Source organism: Salvelinus sp. IW2-2015, unplaced genomic scaffold, assembly GCF_002910315.2.
Source record: "Salvelinus sp. IW2-2015 unplaced genomic scaffold, ASM291031v2 Un_scaffold7503, whole genome shotgun sequence".
Taxonomy (NCBI): Eukaryota; Metazoa; Chordata; class Actinopteri; order Salmoniformes; family Salmonidae; genus Salvelinus; species Salvelinus sp. IW2-2015.
The window spans coordinates 1-13848 of NW_019948763.1; the positions used below are offsets into that span (position 1 = coordinate 1).

Here is a 13848-nt window from a genome sequence, read left to right on the forward strand (position 1 = left end):
CCATTAATGCGATGACAATTATTTAATCAAGTCAATTTACTACGTTTTAATGATTATGTGATTAAATTAATAATGTAACAATTAACTCATTAGCAATCTTGGGACACCACAGAAAAAGTTTGTTTAATGAGTTACCATTTCCCCGAATTCACTGAAGAATATCAGAATATACCTTTATCATATTAGTCATCCATTAATTATTATTACCTCATATCAGTCTCATTCTGAACGTCGTTGACTTAAATTTGCACCAACCCTAGTCTGCATGATGATTCAGCGATACACAAATTGGCTTAATTATTTATTTAATAACTAACTAAATAATCACACAGAATGACATAAACACACACAGGATAGATTATACGTTGATTACTAACATAATGCAATGAAAAGTCCCTAGTGTACTTACCCGATATGACGGCTGGTTACACAGTGAAAGGGCTGGGGAAAGAAAGAGCGGGAGAAGGAGAGACAAAGGAATTCAACTATCGTACATGCAGTTGAATAATACGTTCATCGTAAATATGGATATTTAGCACCCTAACACCCGCTCATTCAGATTTAGAAATGCAATGAACATATTTACACTTGTATGTCTTTGTCGACTCGCTCTGCTGAAATCGCCTGATACGTCTGTGACGAATAGTTCAACAGAAAGTCTTTGGTTGTTGAAGTCTCTGGTTGTCCACTAGAGGTCACCATGTCCTTAGTAGTTGTAGTAGGTTTCATCTAAATCCATCTCCTCCCACTTCCCGCCACTGGACTTCCTCTCATCACCATATCTGGTGGTGAGAAGAAGTTCTAAACGGATGCCTCAGATTTATACATCCTGTGAATTATCTGGGTTCTTCTATCTGTGACATCGCAGAGCAGATATTCTATATATCTGTTCTACTCTAAATGTTTCCCATCACTGAACACCTCCCAGGTGATACCGACAGACAGTTATGTGATTAAACTCCTCTGATTGGTTGTTTCAGTGGGAGCAAAGGAGGGAGGGCGGGACCTGTGTGATGACCCCTCATACGTCAATGTGGATAAACCCCGCCCCACAACAGCTGCAGCCAATGGCAACGCTCACAGAGATGCGTTCGACATGAGTGAGTCCCAGTTGGCCCTATCAGCTAGAGTCTGTGTACAATACATCGACTGGCCCTGCAGTCTGTAGCAGTCACTATCAGTAATCTCAGATAAGACTAATTAGAATGGTTATCAGCTATATTGCAGTAATTACACTACAGTAGAAGTCATTCGTTTATTCATTTGGGTTTGGACATAGGGGAAATTAGAATATTGGTATCCTGAATGTATCAAGAATGAATCTGGTCTGTTCGTATAGTCTCACAACGTCTCTCTAGCTCTGCCCTCTCTCCTTCTCCTCTCAGAGCCGTTTGATGATTCCCTGGGTGTATCAGGTCTGGGGGTCTCAGCGGCGCCCCCTRTGGTGGAACAGCTGCAGTGCGAGGCCTGGTTCCACGGCAGCCTGAGTCGCAGGCAGGCTGAGAGACTGCTGACCCGTGATGGAGACTTCCTGGTCCGAGAGTCAGGCACCACCCCTGGACAGTACGTCCTCACTGGACAACAGGGGGGTCAGCCCAAGCACCTACTACTGGTCGACCCAGAGGGAGTGGTGAGTTGCAGGGAGAGGTGTCTGAGTTAGAGCGAGCCATCCGACCCCTTCCCACTTATCAGCTGTGACGTGCTATGTTTTGTTGACCCTCTCTCTTTCTCTTTCTCTATCTCTCTGTGTGTGTGCGCATGTTGTCCTCAGGTACGTACCAAAGACCACCACTTTGAGAGTGTGAGCCACCTGATCAGTTACCACATGGACAACAGACTGCCCATCGTATCAGCAGGCAGTGAGGTGTGTCTGCAACAACCAGTGGAGCACAGGGCCTGAACACACACACAAATACAGCAATGCAACACACACACTCTCAGAAACACTACACACATAAGCAGTGCAGAACACACAAATACTGTACACACACACACTCGCACACTGACCACATTAAGGAAAGCCAAAAAAAACACCTCTGTCACTCTTTCTGCCAAATCATTTGCTCTCTGCTTTTCCTCACACCCTCCTCTCCTCCTGGACGACTCACTGTTACCTCCGTGATCCCTCCTTTTGTTCATCCTTCCGTCATCGAGGTCCACTACCTCCATTCCTCCATCCCTCCAAAGAACGTGGGAGTAACATCTAGGAACACTTTTTATTTTCCTTCTCAGTGGGACAGAAATAATACAATTTAGTAAAAAATGTAGCATTATTAATTAAATCATGCCATAGAATGATTCAGAAATGATACAATCATAGTAAAGGAGGACCTTGGAGGGGAGGAGTGAAACGTAGAGAGAGGGATGGGGGGAGAGGTCTTGATCCAGACATGGCAGAGGAAACAGTTTCTCTCACCGTCACAGAAGCACTTCAAAGACTTGTCTGATGATTGGACTCATCAGAGAGCTCGGACATGGACCCTCCAATCAAATATCAGTGGAACACAGGAACAGCCAATCAAATATCAGTGGAACACATGAATAACCAAACATGACTGAGATCAGGCCTCCTGTTAATATGCATAGACATACATTTTTGTGTCCACACCAATCAGGGCCCTCGCTCACCCTCAAGCCACTCCCATTAAAAGACCTTTCATCTTTGACCATTGACCCCCTGAGTGATACCTGGTGATGTCACGGAGGACGTCTCTGTATGCAAAAAGGGGGTTGCTATGCCAACAACCATTGTCTCCGTCTGTCCAAATATGGACACGGTTTCTTTCCGGCCTCCGAAGGTGGAGTTTGATAAAAGGATGTGATTCATGCCTATCCGACATCCGCCTGTCTGTCTGCAATGGACTGGTCTCCCTGTCTGTCTGCATGGGACTGGTCTTACCTTTCTGTCTGCATGGGACTGGTCTTACCTTTCTGCTCTGATCATGACAAAGAAAGTGGACTTGGTTGGACTGGGGCAGCAGAAACCATGGAGATGACTCATACACCAACATACAGTGTGTTAGTCTGTATCTGTCATGTGTACCWTCATTGGGAGTATAGTGTCTTTACATAGAGAGGGATGGAGAGAAGACTGGGAAGGGGCAGGGGGGAGGTTCCACATCTAGAGATGTCATCAGACTTAGACACGATGTCATCTGAAAGAGCTCAAAACCAATTCTACGACGATGTCACAGTCAACCCAAATGCGGCTGTCACAATTTAATCGGTACTGTGTTGGAATTGTAGTTCAGATTATTGCCAATATTTTCTTGCTTTTCAATGGATTTGTTGTTAATATCGGTTTGCCTTGACAATCTATAGCCATGTCTCTGTCTGGACGGGTAGGGGGTGGAGAGGTTGGGGGGGCATACTGGATGAAGTGTGTTTTAATGCCGAAAGCATCCGGTCCAGAGCATTCAAAGCAATGATCTTATCTCCTCTCCAAATGTGCTGCAAGGTCAGGAGATTAGCTTTTAGCGTTAGCATTAGCTTTTAGCATTAGCGTTAGCATTAGCTTTTAGCATTAGCGTTAGCATTAGCGTTAGCATTAGCGTTAGCATTAGCATTAGTGTGTGATGTGTTTCTTCTCAGCTCACTGCAGGGAAAACTGTTATCAGCACTGTTCACAATGGAATCTGGGAGCTTCGCGAACGTTGGTCAGACGTTGGACTTTGACGTGTTGTTTTCCTTGGAATTAGAAGATAGTAGAGGGAGAGAAAGTGGAGGAATCATCCTCTCCTCTCCCTCCTTCTCCATGATATTTTTTGTGTCTTTTACTAGTGCCTTGTTTCTTCGATGCAGTCACCTCCCTCCAGTGCAGTCTGTCACCTAATGTACTGTGCTTATTGTACAGTCAGTTGATGTACCTAATCCAAATGTAGTGGACCGTTGGATCCTGTCACATGGTCTCTCAGGCCATCAAAGACTGCAAAAAGGACACTGACTCTCACCACCCAGGTCCAGTGATGGCAATCCGCTCCTCTATTGCACATTCATTCTTACTTCCTGTTGTCACTTGTTGTTGTCACGGTTGCTCGATGTCGCAGCTCTCATTGGAGGGATTTCCACTCCACCTGTAAATAACATCAGATCTGATTGGTCGGTTTGAGTTCTTGGTTCTGAAATTAAAGTCTTTATTGTTTAGATTTTATTAATAAAATGGGTGGGACAGAACCAGATACTGTATTTCATATGTAATACTCACAGAATACTTTTCTCTCTGAATCCAAGTCATTTTGATTCTAGCCAATGCACCATGTCCAGATTTTTGAGGGAGGCTGAAACCAAACTGTAAACGTGGAAGTGAAGAGTAGACTGGGATCTGCCACCTGCTGTACAAAATATTTCTGTCTCATCAGGAGGGTTGCAAAATCCCCTGGTTTTCCAGAAATCCTGGTTGGAGGATTCATGGAATTCCTGCTTATTCGCTCGTGTAATTCTAGGATTATTTTAACCAGGATTTCTGGGAAACCGGGGAATTTGGGGAAAGTTATCTGAATTCTGCAACTCTAGTCATGAGAAAGGGCTCTCTGAGCCTGGACAGGTAACTGTTTTATTCATCTTTCTCATCGTGCTTCTGTGTGTGTGTGTTGTGAGAGAGGATGTGTGGATGATCAGAGTTTATGGTTGGGAGTGTAGGGGGCTGTGTAGTTCTTACATGGTGGCACGTGTGGTCTGTGTGAGGCCTTTGCTTCATTCTGTCACAAACACACAGGAGGGACAGCTGTGTTAGACACCGACTGTTTAAGTGACTATAGGTCCTGGATAGGCAACAAGGAAACTAGTATACAAGCCCCAAGGTGTGTGTGTAAAAGGAATAATCTATCCTCTACATCATTTGTGAAGCATTCTAGCGTTGTCATTGTTCATCACAGTTGCCTTTGTTGCATGGAAATCATTTTTTACAGTTTCTATATTGTTGTTGTTTTGATGTACTTTTTGATTTGAGTTTTGAAAGCCAAAGGGTTATTTTCAATTAGCCTTCACAAATATTGATTTACTTTTTTACTTTTTACAGCTCTGTTGTAATACTCTTGTTCTTTTGGGGGGAAATACATCTGTTTACACCTGTATCTGAAATCACAGATTGCATATATCATGAATCTTTCTTGGTGAGTTTGGTTTTAAAATGCAGTTTCTGGATTTACTCTTTGGTCTCCTGTGATGTTTTCTTAAATGTTGATTCATAACTATTAAATAGAACATATCCCTTTTACTTATTTATTCTGCTAAATACAGGTGAAGACTATATATTGTTTTAATTGAAGTTCTACACTTCGAGGAGACGACCAAGGAGATTATGAGAGGACAGGACAAGGAAAGAGACAGGATCGGGCAGGAAGAAGTTACTTGAGTTACCACAGGGGGGAGGCTTGTTGAATTACCACAGGGGGGGAGGTAGAGGCTAGTTGAGTTACCACGGGGGGACGAGAGGGCTAGTTAGTTACCGCAGGGGGACGTAGAGGCTATTTGAGTTACCACAGGGGAGGTTAGAGGTCTAGTTGAGTTACGCAGGGGAGGGAGGTAGAGGCTGTTGAGTCTACCGCAGGGGGGGAGGTAGGGCTATTGAGTTACCACAGGGGGGGAGGTAGAGGCTATTGAGTTACACAGGGGGAGGAGAGGCTAGTTGAGTTACCACAGGGGGGAGTAGAGCTAGTTGAGTACGCAGGGGGAGTAGAGGCTAGTGAGTTACCACAGGGGGAGGTAGAGGCTAGTTGAGTTACCACAGGGCAGGGGGAGGTAGAGGCTAGTTTGAGTTACCAACAGGGGGGAGGTAGAGGCTAGTTGGAGTTACCGCAGGGGGGGAAGGCTAGTTGAGTTACGCAGGGGGAGGCTAGTTGAGTTACCGCAGGGGGGAGGTAGAGGCTAGTTGAGTTACCACAGGGGGAGGTAGAGGCTAGTTGAGTTACCGCAGGGGGGAGGGCTGTTGAGTTACCGCAGGGGGGAGCAGTTGAGTTACCAGCGGGGGGGCCTAGTTTGAGTTACCGAGGGGGAGGCTAGTTGAGTTTACCGCAGGGGGAGGCTAGTTGAGTTACCCTGCCAGGGGGGGGAGGCTAGTTGAGTACCGCAGGGGGGAGCAGTTGAAAGTTACCGCAGGGGGAGGTAGAGGCTAGTTGAGTTACCGCAGGGGGGAGGTAGAGGCTAGTTGTGCCTCTACATTAAGTGCCAAGGTGTACAGTAGGGTCTAGGGTTAGAGAATGTGTATTGGTGCAGGGTCCATGTCAGTAAATGTTGTATATTCAGACCTCTGGTGAGAACATGTCCTATAGCTGTCATTCACAGAATAATTTCAACCTGGACGATGACCACCACGCAGTCATCCAACAATATAGAAATCAGAATAGTGGGGCTTACTTATTTCAACCTGTTCAGAACACAGATTACCAGAAGAGAGAAACAATAGGCTGTCACACAGTCCTGGACAAAGAGAGGAGGCATATTGTGCGCTTTTACAGTAGAGCTGCATTGAGCAGGTGATACTGGAACTATCCTGAGGGGTGTACTGTAGGTGTGGTGGATAGATTATGCTTTACATAGAGAGAGACGGAGAGCACCGAGCTAGTCTGTTCCAGACTGGCAAAAACCCTAGAGATGCAGAGAGAGAGAGGGGTGGTGGGGTGCAGAACACACCCAGAGCCAGTGAACAGAATGTTTCACAACCAGGGGTGACTGGTGTGTCTGTGTTCCAGAGTGTAGAAGAATAGAATAGAGAAAGATCAGGAGCTGAGAGAACACCCCCTGGTGTTGGTAGTGTTGATGTCACTATAGGAGGAGCTCTCTGTCCACTCACACCCAGTCCAACCCTGGTCTTCTCTTCCTTTCCTCCTCTACTCCTCTGGGATTGACCTGACCCCTATTTCTCTCATCTCCCATTTCTATAATTTCTTCCTCTTGTCCTCCGTGTGGAACAGAGCCATGCACCCCCAGCGTCCTCTTCCCCAGGCCATGCCCTCCTCCCTCGGGCAGAACCTGCGTGACATGGCCATGGGCCTAGGCAGAGGGAAGAACTTCCTTGGTGGTAACATTGCCTACGGCTTCATCCAGTCCCTCAAGGAGTGCCTCTACTTTGTACTCTGCTGCTGGTGCATCAAGGAGATACTGGACTGACTGACTGAGACACTACGAGAGGGAGTGAGGGGCAGGTTCTCTTTCCTGCGTGTCTCTCTGGACGTGTTTCTCTCTTCCTCCTTTTCACTCTTTCTCCTCCGTTTTTCTCTCACCAGCTAAGATGTTAAACACAGCGTGTGAAGCGGTGTAAGTATGAGTCTTGTCATTACATACATTAGATACTGTGCATAGTTTGACTCCAAAATAGAAGATGTTTGCCAAACTGTTTACTGACAACATAATTTCCTTTCAGCTACGGTACATGTCACCTGTTAAATATTCTACCAAATATGTAGGACTGTGTAGTATGGTATGGTTTACATGTTGTACTATATGGCCCTGGTGTGTGGATTTGCTCCTCTTAGTGCCCATGATGCAGTTCTGTATTCCTGTCTGGAGACTTGAGAAACTGATGTGCTGCCTGGTGTATCAGAGGATCTCTGTTATTCTCTGATCCTGAGTCAGTCGGTCTGGAGACCTGCAGTGTGTGTGTGAAGTATCGTCTTAACACCAATCAGCTGATCCTAGACCTGTGGAGAAACCAAACCTGTGAGGCAATGGACATGGCTTTTGATGCTGCTTAGGTCACATTTAATTCCAAGTTTTATTAATTTCTGTACAGTCTTAATATGCAAGGAATAAAAATGAATGTAATATCTGATTTTGTTTGTGCCAACCAGAGTCAGGTGATGTGTGTGTGTGTGTGTGTGTGTGTGTGTGTGTGTGTGGTGTGTGTGTGTGAGAAACAAAAAAGTAGAGCCTGACATCTGCCAATGTCATCATAGTGTCAGGTGGCACCACTCAACATCGGAAAAGCATTGCGTATGGTATATTTTGCATACCCACTCTTATCACCTGCGTGTGTCAATCAATCTGAAAGTGTGCKCATTGWGCGACYCGAGAGAGCGATMATCATTGGCGAGATGGGCAAGGAGGGGTGGGACGTCAGAGAATGTCCTTCCCGGTTGGACAAGAGAGCGTGGCTCACGCAAGTGTCAAAGAGACTCTTCCAAGTTCCGAAGCTGGATGCATTCAATTAATTTGGCAGAAAAGGATTGATACACAATTGCCATTTATAAGGTAAACAACGCGTGCAGTAGAACATGTAATGTTACTTTGTGTTCTTGTTACCATTTTGTCTTTAGATGTTGCTGTTTCCTGGTTCTCGACAGAGGTTAAAGTAACTATCTGTATTTTCGGTGGAAGGGATTAAAGTTTTTCATAGTAGGTTGACACATTAAACCTGTTATCTTTAATGGAATAGAACATGTTTTATAACGGATGTAGGAAAGTTTCAGTATTAATTAGTTCTATATTGTGATTATGATTTTTTTTGGGGGGGGGGTTCATCAGTGGAGATGAGGTGTGACAGTTGTTGACATTTGAATACACACCTTCTTTGTCGACACTGAGATGGCTAACATGCAAATTAGGTGTCAGAGAGCGATGATTCATTGCCAGGCTTAGGATGAACACTTGTTTAAACATTTTACAGCCTAGCATCGACTACACAAGGCCAGCAGTGTAGCGTTGTGACCATTTTTGGTCATTTTCTTTCGCGGAGACACAGATAAAGATATATAATAGGCTGTTGGCACACAGACGGAAGAAGCATGTGACAATGCAAAAATATGTCATTTCAGATTAAAGAGAAACTCGTTTCAAAGCACATCGTTCTCTATTACCCAGGCCTATTTTAAGCAAATATAAAGAGGAAAAAATGCAGTTTGCAGTGGACGCTTGTATAGGCCAAGTGTACTACCACTGGCGCCGAAGCGTTTGTTAATTTGTGAAGTTGATGGGTCAAGAGTGTGTCTCAGAAGTTCGCTACTCTGTCGAGAGCTCCATGGCTGCCAAATTAATACACCACTTCAGAGGTTTTGTCTAGAAGGGATACAGCTTTAGTCAAAATTGACTTTTCGTAGCAGGTTTAAGATAAATTATGCAGCAGGTTAGGCGAATGAAAGTAACAGGTTAGGTGAACTAGGTTAAGATCAGGAAAAGGTTTGAGTTACCTAAAATGCAACTTTTGACTTCAATTTGACAAAAGCTGTATCCCTTCTAGACATGATCCACTTCAGAGAGCGAGTACGGAAGAATGAGGGTATCATTCATTGACACCACATTTTTTTCTTTAAACAAGCTAGATTTATTTTATATAAATATAATTCTAGGCTACTTACTATAGGTTTAGAGAACATGTACTATTTACAGTGGCTATTTTAACATGTAAATCTTGGTGGGGCAATATATATATATATATATCTATCAACAATACATTAATTGCACTATAGTGGTGACAAACGGTGCTTTCTTATTGGCACCATGGAATGAATCCTTACCACTGCTACACCTGGCTATCAGCGGAGTCTTGTCTGGCAGCGACAGTTCATTCAGACTCATTTACTGTCTTTTATAAAACATAGCTGATTTGGCTGACTTAAGGATCAGCGCCCCGTCAACGGGACAGTTGTAAATCATGCAGCGCATTGTCAAGAACGCAGATTTTAGAGAAACAACAAATGTCGGTATATATTTCACCTTTATTTCACCAGGTAGGCTAGTTGAGAACAAGTTCTCATTTACAACTGTGACCTGGCCAAGATAAAGCAAAGCAGTGCGACACAAACAACAACACAGTTACACATGGAATAAACAAACATACAGTCAATAATACAATAGAAAAAGTATATATACAGTGTGTGCAAATGAGGTAGGATAAGGGAGGTAAGGCAATAAATCGGCCATAGTGGCAAAATAATTACAATATAGCAATTAAACACTGGAGTGATAGATGTGCAGAAGATGAGTGTGCAAGTAGAGATACTGGGGTGCAAAGGAGCAAAATAAATGAAATAACAGTATGGGGCTGAGGTAGCTGGATGGCCTATTTACAGATGGGCTATGTACTGGTGCAGTGATCTGTGAGCTGCTCTGACAGCTGGTGCTTAAAGCTAGTGAGGGAGATATGAGTCTCCAGCTTCAGTGATAAAAAAAAAAAAGCATTTTGTTCCAGTCATTGGCAGCAGAGAAGTGGAAGGAAAGGCGGCCAAAGGAGGAATTGGCTTTGGGGGTGACCAGTGAGATATAACTGCTGGAGCGCGTGCTACGGGTGGGTGCTGCTATGGTGACCAGTGAGCTGAGATAAGGTGGGTCTTCACCTAGCAGACTTTTAGATTACCTTGAGCCAGTGGGTTTGGCGACGAATATGAAGTGAGGGCCAGCCAACGAGAGCATACAGGTCGCAGTGGTGGATAGCATATGGGGCTTTGGTGACAAAACGGATGACACTGTGATCGACTGCGTCCAATTTGCTGAGTAGAGTGTTGGAGGCTATTTTGTAAATGACATCGCTGAAGTCAAGGATCGGTAGGATAGTCAGTTTTACGAGGGTATGTTTGGCAGCATGAGTGAAGGATGCTTTTTTGCGAAATAGGAAGCCGATTCTAGATATAATTTTGGATTGGATATGCTTAATGTGAGTCTGGAAGGAGAGTTTACAGTCTAACCAGACACCTAGGTATTTGTAGTTGTCCACATATTCTAAGTCAGGACTGTCCAGAGTAGTGATGCTGGACGGGCGGGCAGTTGTGGGCAGCGATCGGTTGAAGAGCATGCATTTAGTTTTACTTGCAGTTGGAGGCCACGGAAGGAGAGGTTAGTTAACAGTGTCCAAAGAAGGGCCAGAAGTAAACAGAATAAGTGTCTTATATCGACTGAAAGCTTAAATTCTTGTTAATATAACTGCATTGTCCAATTTACAGTAGCTATTACTGCGAAAAAATGGCATGCTATTGTTTGAGGAGAGCTCCTAACAAAACACTTTTTTCACCTCGATAGGTTTGATAAATTCACCTCTGAAGGTGAAATGTGTACTTAAGTTCTGAAATCTTGCTCTGATTTATCATTTAAAGGGCCCAGAGATAACAGATGTGGTTTCTACTGACAATTGAGATGTACTAACTATGTCATAATGGGACAACGAGCAGATAAGAAGCATTCCATAATTTCGATTAAGACAATAATGAGTGAGCTAGGATGGACATACTCAATATAACTTTGTTCAGCACTTTTGAAATGTACAGCGACAGAATTCAGAACATGGGCTGTTCCTCTGGTTCTGACTTGGTGTACAGGTAGAAACCCATAATAAAAATAAAGGGGGCATATATGCAGACAATGAAAGCTCTTACAATATTTGATGATTACGTTTCTCTAAAACATGGCCTTAGGCTACATGTACACCACCAAGTCAGAACAGTACAGAACAGGGCGGCAGGTAGCCTAGTGGTTAGAGCGTTGGACCAGTAACCGAAAGGTTGCTAGTTCAAATCCCCGAGCTGACAAGGTAAAAAAAAAACGTTCTCCTCCTGAACAAGGCAGTTAACCCACTGTTCCTAGGCCGTCATTGAAAATACGAATTTGTTCTTAACTGACTTGCCTAGTTAAATGAAGGTAAAATATATATATATTTTTTTTTAATTATGAGGGGGAAAGGGACCAAATTATTAGGGTGAGGCACATGGCTTACTACACAACATATTACTTTCTTAGCTATAGTATACATATCTCCCTGCAATATTACATTTATGCAGCAGCATACAATACATTTTTGGACTCACCTTGTGTTGTGCTTACTTGAACAGGAAGGTGACGCAGCGGTCCTTTGTGGGCAATTTCTGTCATCAAACTTTGTCATCAAAGTCTGGCATTCTCTGGATTTATGGTGCTTTCTAGACAGCTGGGAACTCAGTGGGGGGGGAAACAAGATGAGCTCTAGAAAGAGGCCCAAGTCCCGACTTGTTATTTAGAGTTGGATGACCGTTCAAAACGTATTTTCCCAGTCTGAGCTTTTTTTTTTTRRTTTTTTTTTTACATGTTCCCAGTTGTCTGAAACTCACTGAAGTCTGAGATTTCCCAGTTGTCTGGAACTCAGTGAAGTCTGTGAGTTCCCAGTTCCGAGTTTCCAGTTGTTTTGAATGCTGTAGAAGTCTGAGTTGACAGCATGGCTAATGTATTCACCCTTTTATGGCCCATGGTGTTTGAATGTTTATACTTTTAAGCTTGGAAAAGAGACCCTCAAACCCAGACTTGGACTACACACCATCTCCACTGAATAGCAGGCTAGTGATTGCTTTGCAATGTTTGCAGTTAGCCACTAATTCCTTCCAAACCACTCATTGTTGAATTTTAAATTTCCAACTTGTTGTGTAATGTTTATGTCCAATTACCGATGAGCAACGATACATTTTATGTATAATTTCTCTTCATATGACAAGTATTGAAAGGATTTGCCAGTAGATTGTTGACTTGGTTCCTGATTTTGACTGTTAGCTAGGACATTGAAAGTATGATGTTGACATGATCAGTCCAATCAAAGCTTCCGTAGACATGTGATTTGACAACATTTTATCTGTGGCCAAAGACCTTGAGCCTTCTTGGATGGGCACCCAAGGGGCTTGAATTTAAGCTCTACCCGTAGATTTTGCGGTGACTTAATGTCCCCATGAGACACCTGCATTTTGGAGCTGCCTMGCTCAAGAAAGCAAAAAAGAGACTGTATGCGGATCTATTAACTCAATGATTGTTTGCAAACTGACATTAATGCAAAAACAATACATGTATATATGTGTTATTTGTATATTTTTAGCTCTGCCCTGAATGACGGGTCGCCACTGCCTCTTTAAATGCTCCACAGTTGAGACAGTGGCGCTCCTTCAGAATGCGTGTGCATGTTTGATTGATTCACCAGGGCACTGTTCGCTCTCTCTGTCTTGGAGTCTATCTCATTGGCTCTATATTTAGCTAGGCTAATATCTATATTTAAGTCATTCCGCGATATGCTCCACAGTGCTCCGTTGGCCCTAGGCGACGTTCAACGGGCCTCTCATGGGAAGAGCTTAATTAGAAGACCTAAATGACTGTGGGACAGAGAAGAGACATGGGGGACTGAAGTGTGTCATGCTGTGATCTGACAGAAGTGGCATGATTGAAGATGGTGTCAGACACAATGACAATAATAACCCGTATTGGAAGTAGCCTAAAGTCCAATTTAATAGAAGAACATACTTTTGAAAGTAGACAGGATACTTTTTTCTAGGCTTTCAAGAAACATACTAATGCATGTATGCAGTTTATTGCGCCGTTTTAGAATCCTGTCCAGTATTTTCAGTCAGTTGGATTCTGCTCCAGTAATTTCAGCCTGAGTGGAGGTGCCTCCTGCACTTCCTGGCCAGACATAGAATCACAATGACTAGAATGGACTAGCTCTCTAAAATCCACCATCCAATAAACTTTGAGAAAGGCACAATAAAATAGATTATGTGGTTGGCATCAATTAATCGAACATTAAATAAATACTGGGCCTTCCTGCACCTGATATGGCTCCTGGTGTAGGCCAATCCACTGCTCCTTTGGGAATGTCTGTTCTACTAATTCTAATTCTACAATGGCCCGAGCCATAGTAACCCCTGTCTCTGCCAAAGCATGCGTCAGCCAGTCAGAAGCCAGGGTAGCCACAATGCTAGCAACACACACTATACTACTAATGAAGGACTGAATGCACTCACAGGAGTGTGCACTTCATGTACACACACACACACACTTCCTGTGCATGTAAAAACAGAGGATGTAAATGAGTTTAAGCAGCAGAATGAGGAGTGGAACAGTACTGTAGCATACTGATGCTGTAGGGCCTTCAGTAGCAGAATGAGGAGTGGAACAGTACTGTAGCATACTGAT

General features: G+C 43.7%; 3 protein-coding genes across 3 annotated transcripts in view; all 3 read left to right on the forward strand.

Annotated features, from left to right (window-relative positions):
• Positions 1-980: 980 nt before the first annotated feature.
• LOC112079278 (SHC-transforming protein 1) lies at positions 981-1998 on the forward strand (the record flags this gene model as incomplete). Its single annotated transcript, XM_024145268.2, has 3 exons — positions 981-1100; positions 1386-1630; positions 1772-1998. Coding segments are annotated over 3 exons (494 nt in total), but the record flags the coding sequence as incomplete, so codon positions are not given.
• Positions 1999-6768: 4770 nt separating this feature from the next.
• LOC112079279 (lens epithelial cell protein LEP503-like) lies at positions 6769-7563 on the forward strand. The gene is made up of 2 exons (XM_024145269.2): positions 6769-7254; positions 7473-7563. Exon 1 carries the CDS (start codon positions 6916-6918, stop codon positions 7105-7107), a length of 192 nt encoding a protein of 63 aa, XP_024001037.1. The 5' UTR covers positions 6769-6915; the 3' UTR covers positions 7108-7254; positions 7473-7563.
• A 493-nt stretch (positions 7564-8056) lies between these two features.
• Positions 8057-13848, forward strand: part of LOC111959000 (pre-B-cell leukemia transcription factor-interacting protein 1) — a 14469-nt gene continuing 8677 nt past the window's right edge. Inside the window, exon 1 of the mRNA XM_024145270.2 lies at positions 8057-8187. The gene's annotated coding sequence lies outside the window, so the exon portion shown is untranslated. The remainder of the gene's footprint in view (positions 8188-13848) is intronic.